The 23,423-nt window shown below is 42.8% G+C and overlaps 1 protein-coding gene across 2 annotated transcripts in view; it reads left to right on the top strand.

Annotated features, from left to right (window-relative positions):
* The window catches only part of ifih1 (interferon induced with helicase C domain 1), a 56,915-nt gene that overhangs the window by 14,149 nt on the left and 19,343 nt on the right, over positions 1-23,423 (top strand). Inside the window, exons 5-8 of one of the 2 annotated variants that reach the window (XM_060930118.1) lie at positions 284-322; positions 661-729; positions 15,853-16,046; positions 19,020-19,230. In XM_060930118.1, the coding sequence (XP_060786101.1) occupies positions 284-322; positions 661-729; positions 15,853-16,046; positions 19,020-19,230 (513 nt within the window). The remainder of the gene's footprint in view (positions 1-283; positions 323-660; positions 730-15,852; positions 16,047-19,019; positions 19,231-23,423) is intronic. The other variant, XM_060930119.1, reaches the window with a different exon arrangement.

The following is a 23,423-nucleotide window of genomic DNA, read 5'->3' as shown; positions in this document are numbered from 1 at the left end:
CGTGTTATGCTCTGCAATAAAAAAAAAAAAACATTGGTACAACCAGTGTTCGAACTATGCCGATATTTTCGAGGGGTCCCTTTATTCCCTTTGGGGGGGGGGGGGGGGGGGGGTGCTTGCGCTTGTCTCAGAGCGCGGCTCTCCATCGTGCGCTCACTTCGGATATGCAAATGCTTCCCGTTACACATGATTGCTATGTCAATAAACATCATTCTGACAATATTTTAGAGACCCCCCAACATTTCCCAAGTCATGTTTTCAAGGGATCTCATGTCTGTTTCAGGGAATCTCAGATCCCCCGAGTACCCCCGTAGTTCGAACGGTGAGCAAGCCCATTCACTTTTTTATGCTGATAAGAGAATTACAATGGTTTTTCATGTGACAAAAATGTGCGATTAAATTGCGATTAATCGCGAGTTAACTATGACAGTCGCGACATTAATCGCGATTAAATATTTTAATCGCTTGACAGCACTAATATATATATATATATATATATATATATATATATATATATATATATATATATATATATATATATATAATTAAGAAATGTAACACAAAGTCAACAAAAATTATAAATTGCAACTATGAGTCTGTCAAGGACTCAAATAATGTCCTGGATATGTTCCTGCTTAACACCATTTTATTCTTCCACAGATTTGGACCTGTATGAAGGCAATGATGAGGAAATAAGAGAGCAAACAACAGAGAGTTTGGATCAATCAGGTACTGAATTGTGCCATTTCAAGATAATGCAAACCAGTGAAAAACAAATCTGCCTACTTTTGCCTTAAAAGAATTTATGTTTTGCAAAATCATATTTATGATTTATGATTCGGGCGACGGGGCGGCACGGTGGTGTAGTGGTTAGCGCTGTCGCCTCACAGCAAGAAGATCCGGGTTCGAGCCCCGTGGCCGGCGAGGGCCTTTCTGTGTGGAGTTTTCATGTTCTCCCCGTGTCTGCGTGGGTTTCCTCTGGGTGCTCCGGTTTCCCCCACAGTCCAAAGACATGCAGGTTAGGTTAACTGGTGACTCTAAATTGACCGTAGGTGTGAATGTGAGTGTGAATGGTTGTCTGTGTCTATGTGTCAGCCCTGTGATGACCTGCCGACTTGTCCAGAGTGTACCCCGCCTTTCGCCCGTAGTCAGGTGGGATAGGCTCCAGCTTGCCTGCGACTCTGTAGAACAGGATAAAGCGGCTAGAGATGATGAAATGAAATGATGAAATGATTCGGGTGACACGGTGGTGTAGTGGTTAGCACTGTCGCCTCACAGCAAGAAGGTCCTGGGTTTGAGCCCAGCTGCCGAGGAGGGCTTTTCTGTGTGGAGTTTGCATGTTCTCCCCGTGTCTATGTGGGTTTCCTCCGGGTGCTCCGGTTTTCCCCACAGTCCAAAAACATGCAGGTTAGGCTAATTGGTGGCTCTAAATTGACCGTAGGTGTAAATGTGAGTGTGAATGGTTGTTTGTCTCTGTGTGTCAGCCTTGCGATGACCTGGCGACTTGTCCAGGGTTTACCCTGCCTCTCGCCCATAGTCAGCTGGGATAAGCTCCAGCTCGCCTGCGACCCTGTACAGGATAAGCAGCTACAGATAATGGATGGAGGGATATTGTTTCAAAGCAAACTTGAGTAGCATATGGTTTTAATAATATGCAGCAATTCCAGTGGTGCTCAAATAAGTTCATGTGGAAAAAGGCTTCAGCTGAAGGTCTAAGTGATATGCGAAAATGCATTAAAGAGTATCTTAAAAATAGAGAGTGCATCTAAAATAGTGCACATTCTGTTATATTAACAGATGTGTGGATATAATAATGCAAACCAGATTTTACTCAAAGCTTTTACTCAACCAGTTTGGTTGACAGTCCTTGAAATTGAGGATCTGGTCAGGAATAAATCACATTCCAGTAGGGATATGAGTCATGTTTTTTTCTCTCTCGTATTTTCCACCAGGTTTTAAAATATGGGCTGTTTCTACACTGACCTCACCTTTAAGTGATTAAAGCTTAGTTAGCAGGCAAAAACAGCAGATGTACTGTACCAGTCAAAAGTTTGGACACATCTTCTAATTCAGTGGTTTTTCTTTCATCTCATCTCATCTCATCTCATTATCTCTAGCCGCTTTATCCTGTTCTACAGGGTCGCAGGCAAGCTGGAGCCTATCCCAGCTGACTACGGGCGAAAGGCGGGGTACACCCTGGACAAGTCGCCAGGTCATCACAGGGCTGACTCATAGACACAGACAACCATTCACACTCACATCTACGGTCAATTTAGAGCCACCAGTTAACCTAACCTGCATGTCTTTGGACTGTGGGGGAAACCGGAGCACCCGGAGGAAACCCACGCGGACACGGGGAGAACATGCAAACTCTGCACAGAAAGGCCCTCGCCGGCCACGGGGCTCGAACCCGGACCTTCTTGCTGTGAGGCGACAGCGCTAACCACTACACCACCGTGCCGCCCACGTCTTAAAGTAATGACGGATGTCATTTCTCTTTACTTAGTTGAGCAGTTCTTGACATAATATGGATTACTACAGTTGTCTAATAGGGCTATTTAGTGTATTGTTTATTATTTACGATTTACTGTTTGATCTCAAATGCAGTAAGAAGGCAAGAAATTGCACTAATTAACTTTTGACGAGGCACACCCGTTAATTGAAAAGCATTCCAGATGACTACTTCATGAAGCATGTTAAGATAATGATAATAGGATGTAAAGCGTCATCAAGGTAAACGGTGGCTACTTTGAAGAATCGAAAATATGAAACACTTTTTTGTTTATCACATAATTCCATATCTGTTCCATATATTGTTTCATAGTTTTGATGTCTTCAGTATTGTTCTACAATGTAGAAAATAGTCAAAATACAGAAAAACCTATGAATGAGAAAGGGTGTCCAAATTTATGACCAGTAATGTATATTCTAAAACAGGGGCGATGGCCCTCTTTCACAGACAACATTACCTCTGTAATCCAAGTGTAGTAGTCATTCTGTAGTAATTGCTAGTCATACGTTGTAGTTTTTGCTTTCTGTTCTACATCTTCCCATTTTCTAGTGGTTTCACAAATTCAGTTCCTATGGAAACAGAAATATGCATACATACAGCTCTGAGGAAACCTGGATACCTTTGTTGAACAGCAACTCAGTGCATAAAGTCATGTAAAACTACTTTTTGCAAATAGTTCTTATTCACGCAGTCAAAATGCCATAATTCACATTCAGTTTCAAACTGAATACAAACTGGATTACTCCAGGAATCCCTACTGAAAAAAATGGGAAAAAAAAAGAAATACAGAACAACCAGCAGACCTAGAAATTAAAGGAAAACACTACTGTGAAACACATTAAACATTTTTTATAGTAAAGTATTAGTGATGTGCTTTAGCTATTCTGGTGCTAATTTGTTGGTTGATGTTGTATGTTCGTTATCCTTGTGAGAAGTTAGCAGCTGTGTTCTGTTCTGATTCTTTAGGAGGACATTGATAGGGGTGTGACAGTGACATTTAAAAATAGACGGTGAAATTTAGTTCCCTCTGAAATTTGGTCATTGTGATATACGTTTATTCCTATAATCTCTAAACAGGCCATTTGGTGGCTGGGAAGTTATTTAATTTGAGGGGATTATTTCCTTAGCAAATAATGTGCATGAAATCACTCGCTTTGCGCAGTCAAGCAGACAGAGGAAGTCCGGTGTGCACATGTGCAGGTTTACCGTTTGGTGTCTTCTTCTTCTTCTTCTCTGGGGTTTTACAGCAGTTGGCATCCAATGTTGCATTACTGCCATCTACAGGTTTACCTTAACCATGCAATGACAGTTACATCATTCTGTCGCTAAATGAACAGCTGATCACACCAAGGTGCTCGCTGACCGATGATATTTATTAGTTTGGTCCTGCGTTTCCTTTCCTTCACAACGTAACGTCTTTTCTTCTCACTTTCCGTTACTGTAGTCGGTCTTTCACGTTTCATTAACATCCTCCATTTTCCTTTCCTGCTTCAAAATTGTATCCCACAATGCCTTGCGTGAATGGGGAAAGCCCACCACGTGGTGCATGATGTAGTCTCTTGTATTGCATCACGGTGAAGCAAGAAATAATAGCAGAGAATTTAGGGCCACATGACCCTAAATTCATTAATTGTTCTATTAAAAAAAATATTAATAATAAAATTGGAAGTCTGTGATTCAAATTCAGTAGCTTTTGGTCCACTGAAGAAAAATAATTGGGTGTCAGGGAAAATTCTTTTTACAACCTAAACCTGAAAAATCTGAAAGGCAGTCTACCTTTAATGTGAGGAATGAAAAAGATAATGGTCAGGTTTCCCTGTTAGCTCCTAAAAACAAAAGAGTAAGAGCTTCTTTTCTCATTCACCATTTCCCAGAAACATTCAGTCTCAGGAGTGGAAATGTTGGACTCAGAGTTCCAGCGAATTGATACAGTTGCACTGAGTTACAGCAGAGACTCAGCTCAGCTTTTAGCAATCGACAAGATGACAAACACGGTAGTATTATCATTAAAGTTGAAGCTTTGGAAACTGATCTTTTTGAGCACAGTGTAGTCTTTTGGTAGAGGCTAGGGCTAAGTCCCAGTGGCATCATGATTACATTACGTTACAGTAATGGCATTTAGCAGACACTCTTGTCCAGAGCGACATACAACATACCCAGATACCAACATACCTGAGGAGCAGATGGGGGTTAGGTACCTTGTTCAAGGGCATTTCAGCCATTCCTGCTTGTCAAGGGAATTGAATCAGCAACCTCTTGGCTCCAAAGCTGCTTCTCTAACCATTTGGCCATTTGGCTGATCCCACGATCAGCATGTCATTGAACTTTCTAGGCAGTGAAGAAAATGTGTACAAAATTGACCAGCCTGTCAATAAAAGAAGTTTCAACTAAAAAAGTCTCTGAATTGTATGCCACTGAAGATCATACAGTGGTGCTTGAAAGTTTGTGAACCCTTTAGAATTTTCTATATTTTTGCATAAATATGACCTAAAACATCATCAGATTTTCACACAAGTCCTAAAAGTAGATAAAGAGAACCCAGTTAAACAAATGAGACAAAAATATTATACTTGGTCATTTATTTGTCAAGGAAAATGATCCAATATTACATATCTGTGAGTGGCAAAAGTATGTGAACCTTTGCTTTCAGTATCTGGTGTGACCCCCTTGTGCAGCAATAACTGCAACTAAACGTTTCCAGTAACCGCTGATCAGTCCTGCACACCGGCTTGGAGGAATTTTAGCCCATACCTCCGTACAGAACAGCTTCAACTCTGGGATGTTGGTGGGTTTCCTCACATGAACTGCTCGCTTCAGGTCCTTCCACAACATTTCGATTGGATTAAGGTCAGGACTTTGACTTCGCCATTCCAAAACATTAACTTTATTCTTCTTTAATCATTCTTTGGTTGAGCAACTTGTGTGCTTAGGGTCATTGTCTTGCTGCATGACCCACCTTCTCTTGAGATTCAGTTCATGGACAGATGTCCTGACATTTTCCTTTAGAATTCGCTGGCATAATTCAGAATTCATTGTTCCATCAATAATGGCAAGCTGTCCTGGCCCAGATGCAGCAAAACAGGCCCAAACCATGATACTACCACCACCATGTTTCACAGATGGGATAAGGTTCTTATGCTGGAATGCAGTGTTTTCCTTTCTCCAAAAATAACGCTTCTCATTTAAACCAAAAAGTTCTATTTTGGTCTCATCCATCCACAAAACATTTTTCCAATAGCCTTCTGGCTTGTCCATGTGATCTTTAGCAAACTGCAGACAAGCAGCAATGTTCTTTTTGGAGAGCAGTGGCTTTCTCCTTGCAACCCTGCCTTGCACACCATTGTTGTTCAGTGTTCTCCTGATGGTAGACTCATGAACATTAACATTAGCCAATGTGAGAGAGGCCTTCAGTTGCTTAGAAGTTACCCTGAGGTGCTTTGTGACCTTGCCAACTATTACATGCCTTGCTCTTAGAGTGATCTTTGTTGGTCGACCACTCCTGGGGAGGGTAACAATGGTCTTGAATTTCCTCCATTTGTACACAATCTGTCTGACTGTGGAATGGTGGAGTCCAAACTCTTTAGAGATGGTTTTGTAACCTTTTCCAGCCTGATGAGCATCAACAATGCTTTTTCTGAGGTCCTCAGAAATCTCCTTTGTTTGTGCCATGATACACTTCCACAAACATGTGAAGATCAGACTTTGATAGATCCCTGTTCTTTAAATAAAACAGGGTGCCCACTCACACCTGATTGTCGTCCCAATGATTGAAAACACCTGACTCTAATTTCACCTTCAAATTAACTGCTAATCCTCGAGGTTCACATACTTTTGATACTCACAGATATGTAATCTCATCTCATCTCATTATCTCTAGCCACTTTATCCTTCTACAGGGTCGCAGGCAAGCTGGAGCCTATCCCAGCTGACTACGGGCGAAAAGCGGGGTACACCCTGGACAAGTCGCCAGGTCATCACAGGGCTGACACATAGACACAGACAACCATTCACACTCACATTCACACCTATGGTCAATTTAGAGTCACCAGTTAACCTAACCTGCATGTCTTTGGACTGTGGGGGAAACCGGAGCACCCGGAGGAAACCCACGTGGACACGGGGAGAACATGCAAACTCCGCACAGAAAGGCCCTCGCCGGCCACGGGGCTCAAACCCAGACCTTCTTGCTGTGAGGCGACAGCGCTAACCACTACACCACCGTGCTGCCCCAGATATGTAATATTGGATCATTTTCCTCAATAAATAAATGACCAAGTATAATATTTTTGTCTCATTTGTTTAACTGGGTTCTCTTTATCTACTTTTAGAACTTGTGCGAAAATCTGATGATGTTTTAGGTCATATTTATGCAGAAATATAGAAAATTCTAAAGGTTTCGCAAACTTTCAAGCACCACTGTATGTTAATTATAAACAATCAGTAAATATGATTCGACTGTCATATTGTAGCAAAATCATTCTGGTTGGATTTTGTACTTTAACACGATCAGCATAATGCTTGGTTGCTGCACCAGGAAAGTTTACATTTCCAGCATGTTTTTTGCTACTCGGTGAAAATGTCCATTTATACTGTTAACCAGCTAGGGCTGTCAAATTCATGGTGTATTTTTTTTAAACATTCTTTCCGACAGGGTCATGAAGCACACAAACAGATGCCGGTTTTCTGTTTTTTATTAAAAACCAATCTAGGAGGCATTCTAAAGGGATAGGCTCAGAATGCTCAGAAAGGTTAGTGAGTAAGCAGTCATAATCTAAATAAGACTGAAGTAGGAAACAGGAAGCAGGATATGAGCAAAACACTAATCCAGACAGGCAGATAATAACAGCATGGGTTCATCACAGACACAATGCTGGAGCAAGACATTGCATGGTGTTCAGCAGTCTGGGTTATTTAAAGAGCAGTGTGATTTTCAGAAAGGTGTCATTAGTAATCAGGTGACTGTGAATGGACTGTGAATGAGCTTGTCTAGAGAACAATGATGTGGTTATGATGAGGCTGAGGATCAGGTGAGTTTTTGACTGCAACTTCAGGAGTCGCAGACACACGTGACGTGCAGGGATATGCTGAAAAAATATACACTGACCAAACAGGCTAAACAAATCCTAAAGTATTTTACTAATGTGAAGTAGAGGAGAGTGGGGAGATTTGGGACACGTTTTCAGCTTTTGTAGATTGTGTGAAATTCTTTGCAGGTAGAGTCGCATTCATACTGCATTAGAGAGGATTTACTATACCCTCTTACCACAACATTAGTTTCTCAGCTTGCCACATATACTGACCTTCAGGCTTCAATTTTTCTGTCTTTATTTTTTGCAGGGAGACATGGAACAAAAATAAAACACCTAAGCCTAGACCTTCATTTTTATTTATTCTCAAAACTTGTAACATATGAACTGTATGAACACACAATGCAGGTAAAGGTATAGAAAAATGTCAGTTTACCCAAAACCTGACTAGGAATGAAATAAGTTTAATCGTCATGCAGGTACACGCCCACATAAACAAAAATTTTAAACTATTTTATACACGGGGCTGCAAAAGTAGGTATATAGTAATGAAAAAAAAAGTTCACACAAAACGTTATTTTATTGATTATACAAACATATCAATAATAACATATCAACAATAAATATATTAATCCCTCAAATGTTCAAACTGTTTGCCCCCAGCATTCACACACTCTACTAGTCGAGTGTGGACACTCATGCACACTCTGGCACCAAGATCTTTATCAGCATCAATTTCCTGGCAAGCTTCCCATATTAACTGAATCATGGCATCAACAGAGGGTGGCACAGTGGTGTAGTGGTTAGCGCTGTCGCCTCACAGCAAGATGGTCCGGGTTCGAGCCCCGTGGCCGGCGAGGGCCTTTCTGTGCGAAATTTGCATGTTCTCCCCGTGTCCGCGTGGGTTTCCTCCGGGTGCTCTGGTTTCCCCCAAAGACATGCAGGTTAGGTTAACTGGTGACTCTAAATTGACCGTAGGTGTGAATGGTTGTCTGTGTCTATGTGTCAGCCCTGTGATGACCTGCCGACTTGTCCAGGGTGTACCCCGCCTTTCGCCCGTAGTCAGCTGGGATAGGCTCCAGCTTGCCTGCGACCCTGTAGAACAGGATAAAGTGGCTAGAGGAGATGAGATGGCATCAACAGAATGTGGCTTGCGTGCGAAAACCCTATGTTTTACACATCCCCAGAAAAAGAAGTCCATAGGGGTGAGATCCAGCGAACGTGGTGGTGGCCAGTCAAGGGCTCCTCGACGTCCAATCCAACTGTTGGGAAATTCTTTGTCAAGTAGCGCACGGACATTGATTGTGAAGTGCGGTGGCGCCCCATCCTGCTGAACGTACAGTGGTGCTTGAACGTTTGTGAACCCTTTAGAATTTTCTATATTTCTGCATAAATATGACCTAAAACATCATCAGATTTTCACACAAGTCCTAAAAGTAGATAAAGAGAACCCAGTTAAACAAATGAGACAAAAATATTATACTTGGTCATTTATTTATTGAGGAAAATGATCCAATATTACATATCTGTGAGTGGCAAAAGTATGTGAATCTTTGCTTTCAGTATCTGGTGTGACCCCCTTGTGCAGCAATAACTGCAACTAAACATTTGCGGTAACTGTTGATCAGTCCTGCACACCAGCTTGGAGGAATTTTAGCCCATTCCTCCGTACAGAACAGCTTCAACTCTGGGATGTTGGTGGGTTTCTTCACATGAACTGCTCACATCAGGTCCTTCCACAACATTTTGATTGGATTAAGGTCAGGACTTTGACTTGACCATTCCAAAACATTAACTTTATTCTTCTTTAACCATTCTTTGGTAGAACGACTTGTGTGCTTAGGGTCGTTGTCTTGCTGCATGACCCAATGTCTCTTGAGATTCAGTTCATGGACAGATGTCCTGACATTTTCCTTTAGAATAGATAGTTTTCACATGACGTCACAGAGTCAGGGATTCCCTGGTGGTGGCCATCTTGGAGGGCCAGCTTACCGTACGGGTCACTGAGCACACATTGTAGCGCGCGAGTTACATTCATTTATATATTATTTACATTTATAGTTACATTACTACTATTTAAAGCTAGCAATAGTGCACACCTGTTGTATTCACGGCTGTCGTAATAGGTCAGATGATGAAGTCAAGCGGAGCTTTTATGGAATTCCCACTGTACGGGAGCACGAAGGCGAGCAAACAAACTCAGCATACAAAGGAGAAATCTATGGCTTGCGAGAATCAACCGCAAGGATTATCAGCCTTCCAAACACAGCAAAGTCTGCTCCGATCATTTTATAAGTGGTAAGTTGTTTAAATAAACAATCAATTGTGTTTAAGTTTGTTTTTGGAAACCAAAACATCATGTAAACAATCTCTGGAGAATGCCTAACTGGAATCGCTGAGTGTACGTTTACATTGTAATGTACACTTAACATCGCTCGTTTGTCACGTTTCTATTTGAAACTTGTCACTTCACTCACGCAAGGGTAATTTTTGAAAAACATTTTAGGTCTATTCTGTATGATTTAATTTGTGTTTGGGATGCAAACAGCGCGCCTTTTGGCGGATGCCGCCTGAATCGCGCAGTCCGGGTTTTTTTTTGGGGGGGGGGGGGGGGGGGGGTTGGAGTGTCTGATTATAATTTCAAAGTAAATTCTGTATTAAAATTACTAAATAAGCAAATCTGTTACAGTCCATGAAACAGGAAGTATAAGGATAAGAAACAAACAGTTTAAATTGGGAAGTTGCGCACATTTGTGCAGCCCGAGCGGTGTGCAGGACTGAGCAAATGTGCGCAACTTCCCGATTTAAACTGTTTTTTTCTCATCCTTATACTTCCTGTTTCATGGACTGTAACAGATTTTCTTATTTAGTAATTTTAATACAGAATTTACTTGGAAATTACAATCAGACACTCCCAACGCCCCCCCTAAAAAAAAAACCCTGGATCTGCGCGATTCAGGCGGCATCCGCCAAAAGGCGCGCTGTGAATATATAAAGTTGTATATATCAGACAGCCTTTAAAGTTTGATGAAGTCAGTTTCAGGCTTTGGAGCAGGCTTTGGCAGTTTCAGGCTTTGGCAGCCCTGCATAGTCACTTGAAAATGCATCTTTGTCCACTTCGTAGGGTCAATTCCCCCAATCAAGGCCAGTTTGGCTGCATACCGTTGTCGTGAGATGTCGTCTAATGTATCTATATACTTCTGTTTGCTTAATTTTGCCGACATTGATCTTTATTTTAGAAAACTGACTATATAACTTCATAAATTCGTCCGAGATAACGTAGCAGGTAGTGGCGATGGTCCATTTTGTTTGCCCTCCAAGATGGCGGCTGGGGGGCGTTCCCCGGAATGCCGTGACGTCAGTGAAAACTATCTATTCACTGGTATAATTCAGAATTCATTGTTCCATCAATGATGGCAAGCCGTCCTGGCCCAGATGCAGCCAAACAGGCCCAAACCATGATACTACCACCACCATGTTTCACAGAAGGGATAAGGTTCTTATGCTGGAATACAGTGTTTTCCTTTCTCCAAACATAACGCTTCTCATTTAAACCAAAAAGTTCTATTTTGGTCTCATCTATCCACAAAACATTTTTCCAATAGCCTTCTGGCTTGTCCATGTGATCTTTAGCAAACTTCAGACGAGCAGCAATGTTCTTTTTGGAGAGCAGTGGCTTTCTCCTTGCAACCCTGCCATGCACACCATTGTTGTTCAGTGTTCTCCTGATGGTGGACTCATAAATATTAACATTAGCCAATGTGAGAGAGGCCTTCAATTGCTTAGAAGTTACCCTGGGGTCCTTTGTCACCTCGCCGACTATTACACGCCTTGCTCTTGGAGTGATCTTTGTTGGTCGACCACTCCTGGGGAGGGTAACAATGGGCTTGAATTTCTTCCATTTGTACACAATCTGTCTGACTGTGGATTTGTGGAGTCCAAACTCTTTAGAGATGGTTTTGTAACCTTTTCCAGTTTGATGAGCATCAACAACGCTTTTTCTGAGGTCCTCAGAAACCTCCTTTGTTCGTGCCATGATACACTTCCACAAACATGTGTTGTGAAGATCAGACTTTGATAGATTCCTGTTCTTTGAATAAAACAGGGTGCCCACTCACACCTGATTGTCATACCAATTGATTGAAAACACCTGACTCTAATTTAACCTTCACATTAACTGCTAATCCTAGAGGTTCACATACTTTTGCCACTCACAGATATGTAATATTGGATCATTTTCCTCAATAAATAAATGACCAAGTATAATATTTTTGTCTCATTTGTTTAACTGGGTTCTCTTTATCTACTTTTAGGACTTGTGTGAAAATCTGATGATGTTTTAGATCATATTTATGCAGAAATATCGAAAATTCTAAAGGGTTCACAAACTTTCAAGCACCACTGTAGAAGTTGTCCTGCTGCTGTTGTTCACATATAACAACTTACTCTATACCTACTTTTGCAGCCCCCTGTATTTCTAAACCACAAAAAAAACTGTGCATGAACTGTCCCAACTCTCCCCATCTGTCCATTTAAAAAAAAAAAAATGTTTTTTTCCCCAGAATTTAAGTTTAATGAATAAGACTATATATGGTAACTCTAGGCTACATACTTTAATTTAACAAATCCTGAATTCACCAGCGTACATTACACCATAGAATGGGGGTGAACTGCGAAGTAGAAAATACAAGTTTTGGTTGACAAAAATATTGAACTGCACAGACCTTACTGCAGTGTCCATCTTCATGACTCCAAAGGAAGTCGGTTACTCTAAGGGGCAACATCTAACTTCTGATGTAATCTAAAACCTGATTGGTTGAAATGAATTTATGGGAATACAAACTGTCCCAAGTCTCCCTGTCGCAGGTCTCCCTGCTCTACCCTACCAGTATATTACTGAAACAAAATTATAAACTTGCACAACAGACTTGGGGAGAGCAGTCTTAATTACAAACACATGCTCCTCCTGCTGCAAGCAATGATCGTACAGGCTGCTGTTTCAGCTTTCCCTCTGGTCTCTTGTGTAGTATCAATCTTTTGACTATGACAAGCATGAATGAGAGGAATTCAAAACAAATACGTTCAGGGCTGGGGGTTTTTGATGTTTTGAAATGAACAATAAATTATTCACTTGCTTTTAGTGTAGACAAATCACAAAACAGTCGTTAGGAAAGGAAAAACAACCCATTTTAAACATCAGGCTGGATGTATGCCAGTGTGTGTCCTTTTCCTGCCACTTTTCCCCACCAGATGGCACCACTTGCTCCATGCTGTCCTTTAGCCTCTGGAAAGTCCACTTGGTTTGATTTTGAATCTATCCTACAGTAATGTTGTTGTAATTATTGCAGTATGTGTAATAGTGAGGATGTTATCTGACTAGCTTAACCTCATGGTTTTTGATTTCTACAATTCACCCTTTGATGGAGGCATTTCCCACCAGCCTGTCTACAGTGCTTCACACCAAAACAATTTGATCCGTAACCAGTATCACCTCATGGCACCGACTCAGTCTACAGAGGTGGACCAGATGTAAGCCTCACAGTTCTCTGCCTCTTAAATTACTGGTGTAGAATTGCAAATAAATCACATGCTACAAGTGTTACGTTTGCTTTTCTGTACTGCAGATTTCCTGGGGAATCCCAGCAGCTGTAAATTTGCAATCTAACAGAAAAAGTGATGAAGATGCACACACATGAACATGAGTCATGAACACACAAACACAGTTACAGTGCTCAGCATAAATGAGTACACCCCGTTTGAAAAGTAACATTTTAAACAATCTCTCAATGAACACAAACAATTTCCAAAATGTTGACAAGACAAAATTAAATATAAAATCTGTTTAACTTATAACGGGAAAAAGTAAGGTTAATAATATAACTTCGATTACACATTTTTCAGTTTTACTTAAATTAGGGTGGTGCAAAAATGAGTACACCCCACAACAAAAACTACTACATCTAGTACTTTGTATGGCCTCCATGATTTTTAATCACAGCACCAAGTCTTCTAGGCATGGAATGAACAAGTTGGCAACATTTTGCGAACATCAATCTTTTTCCATTCTTCAACAATGGCCTCTTTTAGTGACTGGATGCTGGATGGAGAGTGATGCTCAACTTATCTCTTCAGAATTCCCCATAGGTGTTTGATTGGGTTCAGATCAGGAGACATACTTGGCCACTGATTCACTTTCACCCTGTTCTTATTCAAAAATCCAACAGTGGCCTTAGATGTGTGTTTAGTCATGTTGTAAAAGTGTACGACGACCAAGGGCACGGAGTGATGGTAGCATCTTCTCTTTCAGTATAGAGCAATACATCTGTGAATTCATGATGCCATCAATGAAATGCAGCTCCCCGACACCAGCAGCACTCATGCAGCCCCACATAAGGACACTGCCACCACCATGTTTCACTGTAGGCACCATGCATTTTTCTTTGTATTCCTCACCTTTGTGACGCCATACAGTTTTGAAGCCATCAGTTCCAAAAACATTTATCTTGGTCTCATCACTCCAGAGTGTAGAGTCCCAGTAGTCTTCATCTTTGTCAGCATGGGCCCTGGCAAACTCTAGGCGGGCTTTTTTGTGCCTGGGCTTTAGGAGAGGCTTCTTTCGTGGACGGCATCCATGCATGCCATTCCTCTGCAGTGTATGCCGTATTGTGTCATGGGAAATAGTCACCCCAGTTTGGCTTTCTACTTCTTTAGATAACTGCAGTGAACTTGCATGCCTATTTTCTTCTTTGCATCAGACTTGCGTTGTATTTCCTCCGCTGCATATTGGCTCAGTAAAAACCCAAGTACACCCGGCTGCAGCCTGGAAAATGAGGTGAGGCACATATGTAGCCCCAGTTGAGCGCAGGGCTACACGGGTAGCTGTACCCATTTGTGGGTGGGGCTACATATGTAGCCACACCCCATGGGTTATGCTTAGGGACAGGGTTAAAAACAGTACTACGCTTGCCTCCACTTGTTGTCGGGACTGCAACCTGGACCTTCTCGTAAAACCTGGACTTCACTGTTGCTCCATTTTTATTTATTTATTTATTTATTTTTTGTATTAAGAGCTGTTGGGTAAAGTTTTACATGGATTTCTAAAACTGGCAGTTGCCAGTGCTGCATTGGCTCATGTGTTCGACCCATCATCTGGCCCAATCACCATACACTTGCGTCACTCATGGTTCCTCTTGTACTGGGAGAGTACCTAGTATTCTCCTAGTACTGTCTTCAGGCTATGGAACAGCCATGGCCTGAAGGTTAGAGAAGCAGCCTTGGGCCTAAAGGGTCATTGGTTTGATTCCTGGGACTGGCAGGAAAAAAGTAAGGGGAGTTGAGTGAATGAACAGTACTTTCCCTTCCCTCTGCATCATGGCTGAAGTGCCCTTGAGCAATGTACGTAACCCCCAACTGCTCCTGCTGTAGCATAGCTGCCCAGTGCTCTGCATGCATGTGTTCACTGCTTCAGATGGGTTAAATGCAGAGGAGGAATTTCACTGTGCTTGAGTGTACGTGACCAAATAAAAGGTTTCTTCTTCTTCTACTGAAGTAGGAGCTAAAAAAAAGTTCCTTAAAACAGCGTTCTAAGAACTATAATCATTCTCAGTTCCTGCAGTGTGGACACACAAAAAAGGGGAAACTTCCTCCAACAGTTCTAAGAACTATGAAAAAGTTCCTCTGGTCCAAAAGCACCTATTGTTAACCTAAAATGAGTCTGATGTTATTTGGTCTTGTGGAGCTTACAGTACGGTTTGTTTATTGTACAGTGCTGCCCTTGTCAATCTACTGAAATTGCAGTTTTACACATTCTCATGTTATGCATTCCCTCAGGCATGATATTTCATCCCACTGTATCCATTTATTTGTACAGAGGACAAGTAAAACAAGGCAAAATTGTCCTGTGAGAGCCATGTAATGTTAGAGGACATGGAAATGTGTTATTTCCTTCTTAAACAGCTCTAGGCAAAGTAGGCTTGGTAATAAACCAGATGGAGCATTTTAAGGCTATTATTTGCTTCTTGTTGCTTCATCTTAAAATCCCTTCTTAGTTTGCCTGGATCAAGAAACCACAGAAGATCACCCAGCATGCAGCAATGTTATTCTAAGTGTAATAGCTGCAACAAATATGACATACTAACTCAACATACTGTACATCCCGAACTAGTCTAAACAGTAATTTTCCAACACCGGTGGATGGGGAATGAAGCATAAAGTCATTGGGGGAATTCAGGCAGCATCTTAAACCTAGCCTTGTTTGCTTTCTTTTGATTTTAAGTCATCTTGTCTCTCTAAAGAACTTTTTCTTTCCCTCAGTGAACGAGAAAGAGATTGTGCTGCGTGATTATCAGATGGATGTTGCTCAGCCAGCTCTAGAGGAAAAGAACATTATCATCTGTCTCCCGACAGGAAGTGGTAAAACCCGAGTTGCTGTGTATATCACCAAACAGCATCTGGAGAGCAGAAAGCTAAAAGGACAACCAGCAAAAGTTGTTGTTCTCGTGAACAAGGTATTGCAGGGCAGCAATCCAAAGGCACATGCAAAAACAAAATGCAAGTCTGCCTCTGTGTAGCACAAACCTTTAGGATATGACTGAATACTAACAAATACAGTTCTTCAGAAGTATCGAATGATTTATAGTACTTTAAAAGGCATTGAGCATAATAATAAAGATACTTTAAAGGTTAAAGCTGTATTGAGATATATCAGATTCACCAAAATCTGAACTGGAATTCACCATGCCTAAAAGGAGAACATGCATGGTTTGTTATCAGACATTTTCTCTGTTTAGAATATTATTTAAATACTGTATGCTGAGTCCAAATTCACCTCAGGCCCTGATAATCCAGAGTGGAAAAAATCAAGTGGTACACAGGAAAAATGACTGAGCAATTTTTTCCAGAGTTAAAAGTATTTTTCTCAAAAATAGTTAATTTTGCCCTATTTTGAGTTTAGAGAGTAAAATTTGGAGTTGGAGTGGGAGCAAAATTACAGAGAAAGTCAAGTCAAGTTTATTTGTATAGCGCTTTTAACAAAAGACATTGTCGCAAAGCAGCTTTTACAGAAAATTAAAAACTTTAAACATGAGCTAATTTTATCCCTAATTTATCCCCAATGAGCAAGCCTGTGGCGACGGTGGCAAGAAAAAACTCCCTCAGACGACACGAGAAAGAAACCTTGAGAGGAACCAGACTCAAAAGGGAACCCATCCTCATCTGCATGATAGCAGATAGAATGATTATAAATAACCTGCTTCTATAACAGTGTCCTATAGAGTCACAAAGTATAACTGTGTAACCAGGAAATTCATTATAGTTTTAACATGAAGTCTCTTTTGCTGTAGTTATAAACTGTTCATTGATGGAGACTTGAGTGCAAAACTGTTCATGACAACTACAGTCCTAAAGTTAGCAAGTCGACTGTAGTCCTCAGCCATAGATGCATTACTGTAAGTGTCCAGAGCGACTGTCCATATGGGGCCGTCCTCCACAGGAGTGATGTGATGAGACTCCAGCCAGACGTAGGGCATCAGGATGGATCAGGCAGGTCTGAGGAGCAGTAGAGGTCAGCACCACTGGTGTCTCAGCATTGACATGTAACTCAGAAGGACAGACAGAGTGAAGGGGGGAGAAAACACAGGTTGTTAGGTATGCCCAATGTCACCTAATGAGTAAGAACAGGATACATTTTGCACTGAGTGCAAGCAGGGACTCCGGCAAAACTAACTATGACAGCATAATTAAAAGGGGAGAGCCAGAAGGTAACACAGGCATGAAGGCGCCCCGGGACATAAAGCAGCAGCCACTACACTGTCAACAAACCTGAGTGAGCGATTGAGTGGGGGACTGACAGCATCCATACATCCCAGTTTACCAAAACACTCTATGCCTGAGGACCCTCCGGATCTACTCCTTTACCTCATAAGCACTCTTAACAAAAGGATTGACTAAGCAGATAAGTTTTCAGCCTAGACTTAAACGCTGAGACTGTGTCTGAGTCCCGAACACTACTTGGAAGGCTGTTCCATAACTGTGGGGCTTTGTAAGAAAAGGCTCTGCCCCCTGATGTAGCCTTCACTATATGAGGTACCAGCAAATAGCCTGCACCTTTTGATCTAAGTAGACGTGGCGGGTCATAAAGGACCACAGGTTCGCTTAGGTACTGTGGCGCGAGACCATTCAGTGCTTTAAAGGTCAATAGTAATTGTGTAACAGAATAAAAGAGTTGGTTGTGGCTCCGAACTGAGTAAAATAGTACAAGAGTTAATTATAAGGCACACTGAATAGAGTCAAATATCACCACAAAGAGTAAAATATTCACACTGAATTGAGGAGAATTGACTCTGGAAAAACAGTTCTATCAAAAAAGTAACTTTTACTCTTCTTCAAGAGGGACCAAATGTTGTCTTGTGTAGAGTAAAATTTTCTTCAATTTGAATAAATTTTACTCCAGCAACTTTCCTGTGTAGAAAATTAAACATCAAGATTATTAAAGCAGTAGAATATTTGCCTGCTGATTAAAATTTAAGTTCTAGAAAACCTTGTTGGAAAACTTTAGATATTTTGCCTGAATTTCCACAATCTAAAAGCTTAATGTAATGCCACATTTTCTATTGTGTAAAGTCTCTGAACCATAATTGTCTACTGTCATAAAAACTTACTGTATGCTTAGTTTACTCAAACATCTAAGACTTCCAATATATTTTTTTAATCTTGTCTTCTTTTAAGCATCATAAATCTAATTTTTAATAGCACTGCTTTAAAATTGACTCAATCCAGCTTGTGTTCTTTAACCAACACACTTGACCGCTCTTTACCCCGTGTTTGGCTATTAATGCTTTCCTGGAAATAGAATGCCTTTTTTAGAAGAAGCGTTTTAAACCTGGCCCCATAATGCCTTTTGAACAATTTGACACATAAAGTGAGTCAACTGAATTGTCACATGCCTCCTAGAATAGTTTAACTCCGAAGTGACTTTGACAAACAGATAACAAAATACAGCCAAAAAATTATACGTATTATTTGGAAACAGTAGCTTCGAATTGCAGGCATTTCATATTGCAGACCGTTACTATTTAATCGTATCACAGGATTATCATTGTTTTTAAAGGCGTGTCTGTATACTTAAAAAGCTTTCCACAATGTTTCTCAACAAATACTGCACTCTAATATTCTTTAAGGGTTTTGTTCCCTCTGGTGTGCTATAATCACCCAAGAGAATTCAGGGAAGAGAGTTGATAGCTTCCTGGATCACCGACCCTCAACTGTGAGGATGGCAAGAGACAGACAGACAGAATATTCCTTAACTGGAATATTGCATAGTGCTTATATTATATCTGTTATCATTACACTGTGTTAGTCTTCATTACAGTGCAAGTGCACTTTAAAGTAAAAACAAGCTGTTTCTGAAATGCAAAGCATGTGAATTAATTTAAGATCTGTTTATTTTTGAAGTGATCAGACATTTTTACTTCATTGTATAGGTGCCCCTGGTGGAGCAGCACTACAAAGCAGAGTTTGGGAAGTTTCTGAAGCACCAGTACTCTGTTGAGAGAGTGAGCGGAGACTCACAGCTCAAAATCTCCTTCCCACAAGTTGTTGAGAAGAATGACATCATCATCTGCACTGCACAAATCCTAGAAAACTCTTTAGCCAAAGCCAAACAGGGTGACGAGGACGGGATCACGTTATCACGTAGGTTACACTTGCTTTACCATGACCTTATTCATTACGGGATAATTCGCACAGTTTTGTATTTCTCTAAAAACATTCCACTTTGTACAGCTTCACTGGTTGGCTAAAATTGGAGCGAGCTCAATACACTGTCCACTTAATGATTCATTTGACATATTTTCTTTAAACATCCTCTCTAGGCTGCCAATTCTACTGCTTTTCTGGCAGTGCCCATTACAAGGTGACATATGGTGTTTATTAGTGTTAGGGATATTTCTCCTTTTTCTTTACTTTTTCTTTTTTTATTGGTCTTTTGGCCACATGTCTGTTCTAGTCATCAGTGAATAAATTGGCTGACTGATCAAACCCACAGGAGATTATTTTTTTCTTCCCTAAATGATTCAGGTTTATTGTTCCACTACAAGAGTTGAATCCATCTGTATGAGTACACAACACCTTTAGAGTTAGATTTGTAAAACACATTCCTGTTAAACTACTGTTCTGGCTGTGACACATGCACACTTTGGTGCTTTTCCCCAGAGGCTTGGTGGAATGTCTTGCAGTATCACAGAGGAAGAGAAACTGTTACTATTATCCATCCATCCATTCATCCATCCATCCATCTATTATCTGTAGCCGCTTTATCCTGTTCTACAGGGTCGCAGGCAAGCTGGAGCCTATCCCAGCTGACTATGGGCAAGAGGCGGGGTACACCCTGGACAAGTCGCCAGGTTATTGTTACTATTATGTTTACACTTAAATGTGTACAGAGCAAGGGTGTGACCCTAAGAAGTAGGAGATTGTCTCCTCCTCACTCTATTTCTCACAAGGGACTTGTAGATGAACTGCTGTTCAGGCATTCAGGGTTTAAGCTAGTGTCATGCACAGCCATAAAACACTAAGCCTCGTGTTTAAAATGCAGCCGCTTTAAGAGAAAGCAAAAGTTAGTGTTGGCATTCCAAAGCAAATGGTGTGTGTAGACATCCAGGCTGCTCAGCATTAATATGAAAAAGTACTAAGAGAGGTTTTCCAAGCACAGAATGGTTTAGCCAATGGAGCTGGAACCAGATACAGTACATAGATAATCAGTTTCTATTCTATTCTATTGCTTTTTATTAGAATTCAAATTCCATTTAACTACATTAACATTCTGGATGACTTCCATTAACATGTGGATTAAACAAAATATCCCTGCAAGTGTCACTGTGGCAGTTCGTGTAAAGGGGTGGAGCACAGAAGGACGGCAGGACAGAACTGAGCATACAAAACTCTCTTTATTCAGCTTTTCAGCTGTAAATACGCACACACAGACACACGCACACACATTAGCTGTCTGGTTATCGAGAGAGACCCTCTGTTCTCACTCTCTCTCCTTAAGAAGGGCGCGGTCCCTGGGAAGACACACAAACATCAATTAACAACAGGTGAAATGATTCTGCCACTTAACTTCCCCGACTCCGCCCTCCTGTCACAGACCGATGCTAGACCACGCCCCCGCTGCCACATACCCCCACCGCCCGACTCAGGCCGGGCAGCCGTCCGGCCCGCAGCCGACTCCCCCCCCCCCCTTGACGGGAGAGGAAGTCCGCCACGACCATCTGCGCCCCCGGCCTGTGGATCACCTTGAAGTTAAAGGGTTGGAGTGCCAGATACCAACGGGTGATCCGCGCATTGGCATCCTTCATGCGGTGGAGCCACTGGAGGGGCGCGTGGTCCGAACAGAGGGTGAAAGGGCGTCCCAGCAGGTAGTACCGGAGAGCGAGGACCGCCCACTTGATTGCCAGGCACTCCTTTTCGATGGTACTGTAGCGCCCCTCACGCACCGACAGCTTGCGGCTAATGTACAAGACAGGGCGATCCTCCCCCTCCACCTGCTGGGACAAAACGGCCCCCAGCCCTCTGTCCGACGCATCCGTCTGCAACATAAAAGGGAGAGAAAAGTCAGGGGAGTGTAAAAGTGGCCCCCCACACAGTGCAGCCTTAACCTTAGAAAAAGCCCGCTGGCATTGCTCCGTCCACTGGACCGGATCTGGTGCCCCCTTTTTAGTCAGATCAGTCAGCGGGCTGGTGACGTCCGAATAATTAGGTATAAACCTACGATAATAGCCAGCCAGCCCCAGGAACTGTCTCACCCCCTTTTTGGTCTTGGGCCTCGGGCAGGCCGCAATTGCTGCAGTCTTGTTAATTTGGGGACGCACCTGCCCGTTGCCCAAGTGGAAGCCCAGATACCGTACTTCCACCCGCCCAATCGCACACTTCTTCGGGTTGGCCGTGAGACCCGCCCGCCTCAGCGACCTAAGGACGGCCCTCAGGTGTTGTAGGTGCCGCGGCCAGTCATTACTATAAATAATGATATCATCCAAGTACGCGGCCGCATAGGTGGCGTGGGGGCGGAGGACCCTGTCCATCAGCCGCTGAAACGTAGCAGGCGCCCCAAACAGCCCAAAAGGAAGTGTGACGAATTGGTGTAAGCCGAACGGTGTGGAAAAGGCCGTTTTTTCACGGGATAATGGAGTCAAGGGGATCTGCCAATAACCCTTTGTTAAATCCAGTGTCGAGTAAAAACGAGCCGTGCCTAGCCGATCGAGCAACTCATCAATACGAGGCATTGGGTACGCATCGAATTTAGACACCGCGTTGACTTTTCTATAGTCCACACAGAACCGGACCGACCCGTCGGCCTTGGGTACCAAGACCACCGGGCTGCTCCAGTCACTGTGGGACTCCTCGACGATGCCCATTTCGAGCATGGCCTCGAGTTCTTCCCGAACCACCTTTTTCTTGTGTTCGGGTAACCTGTAAGGGCGGCTACGCACTACCACCCCCGGGGGCGTCTCAATGTGGTGCTCTATGAGGTTAGTGCGGCCGGGCAGGGGTGAGAACACGTCCGAAAACTCGGTCTGCAACTGGGCAACCTCCGCGAGTTGGGTCGGGGAGAGGTGGTCTCCACAGGGGACCGGAGAGGGACGTGATGCTAATGTTCCTTTTTGAACCTCCGGCCCCAGCTCCGCCTTCTCTGGAACCACCGACACCAACGCCACGGGGACCTCCTCGTTCCAGAGTTTGAGTAGGTTGAGGTGGTAAATCTGTAGCGCCCCACCCCTGTCCGTTCGTTTCACCTCATAGTCGACGTCCCCGACTCGCCGTGTGACCTCAAAGGGTCCTTGCCACTTGGCGACTAATTTAGAGCTCGATGTGGGCAACAGTACGAGTACTTTCTCTCCCGGTGCAAACTCTCTAAGGCGCGTACCCTTGTCGTACAGGCGGGTTTGCCGTTCTTGGGCCTGCCGCAAATTCTCCTGGGTTAGTTGTGTGAGTGTGTGGAGTTTTGCGCGCAGGTCAATAACGTATTGAATTTCATTTTTGCTTGGTGAAAGTCCCTCCTCCCAATTTTCTCGCAGCACATCTAAAATGCCGCGCGGCTTACGCCCATATAATAATTCAAACGGGGAGAACCCCGTGGAGGCTTGGGGGACTTCTCGCACTGCAAAGAGCAAGGGTTCGAGCCATTTATCCCAGTTACGCGCGTCCTCACTTACAAATTTCTTAATTATGTTTTTAAGGGTGCGATTAAACCGTTCCACTAAGCCGTCCGTTTGTGGGTGATAAACGCTGGTGCGGATCGGCTTAATACCTAATAACCCATACAGTTCCTTCAGTGTTCGTGACATAAACGAGGTGCCTTGATCAGTCAGAATCTCCTTCGGGATTCCAACTCGGGAGATGACGCGGAAGAGCGCCTCCGCAATACTGCGTGCTGAGATATTGCGAAGAGGCACTGCTTCCGGGTATCGCGTTGCATAGTCCACCAGAACCAATATAAAGCGGTACCCTCGTGTTGACCGATCTAATGGCCCGACGAGATCCATGCCAATTCTTTCGAACGGGGTCTCGATTAACGGTAGAGGGCGCAAAGGCGCTTTTGGAATGGCCGCTGGGTTTACTAACTGGCATTCGCGGCATGCCGTACACCACCTACGGACATCGCCGCGAATCCCCGGCCAATAGAATCGGGCCATTATTCGGGCTAGTGTTTTATCCTGCCCTAAGTGTCCAGCCATGGGATTAAAGTGAGCCGCCTGGAATACCAATTCCCGGCGGCTCTTCGGAATTAACAGCTGCGTGACTCGCTCTTTAGTTTGAGTGTCCTGCGTCACTCGGTATAATCTATCCTTCATAATCGCGAAGTAGGGGAAGGACGGGGTGGCGTTCGG

Source organism: Neoarius graeffei, chromosome 9 (assembly GCF_027579695.1).
Source record: "Neoarius graeffei isolate fNeoGra1 chromosome 9, fNeoGra1.pri, whole genome shotgun sequence".
NCBI lineage: Eukaryota > Metazoa > Chordata > Actinopteri > Siluriformes > Ariidae > Neoarius > Neoarius graeffei.
Note: the sequence above shows the minus strand (reverse complement) of the source record. Positions and strands in the feature narration are given on the sequence as shown.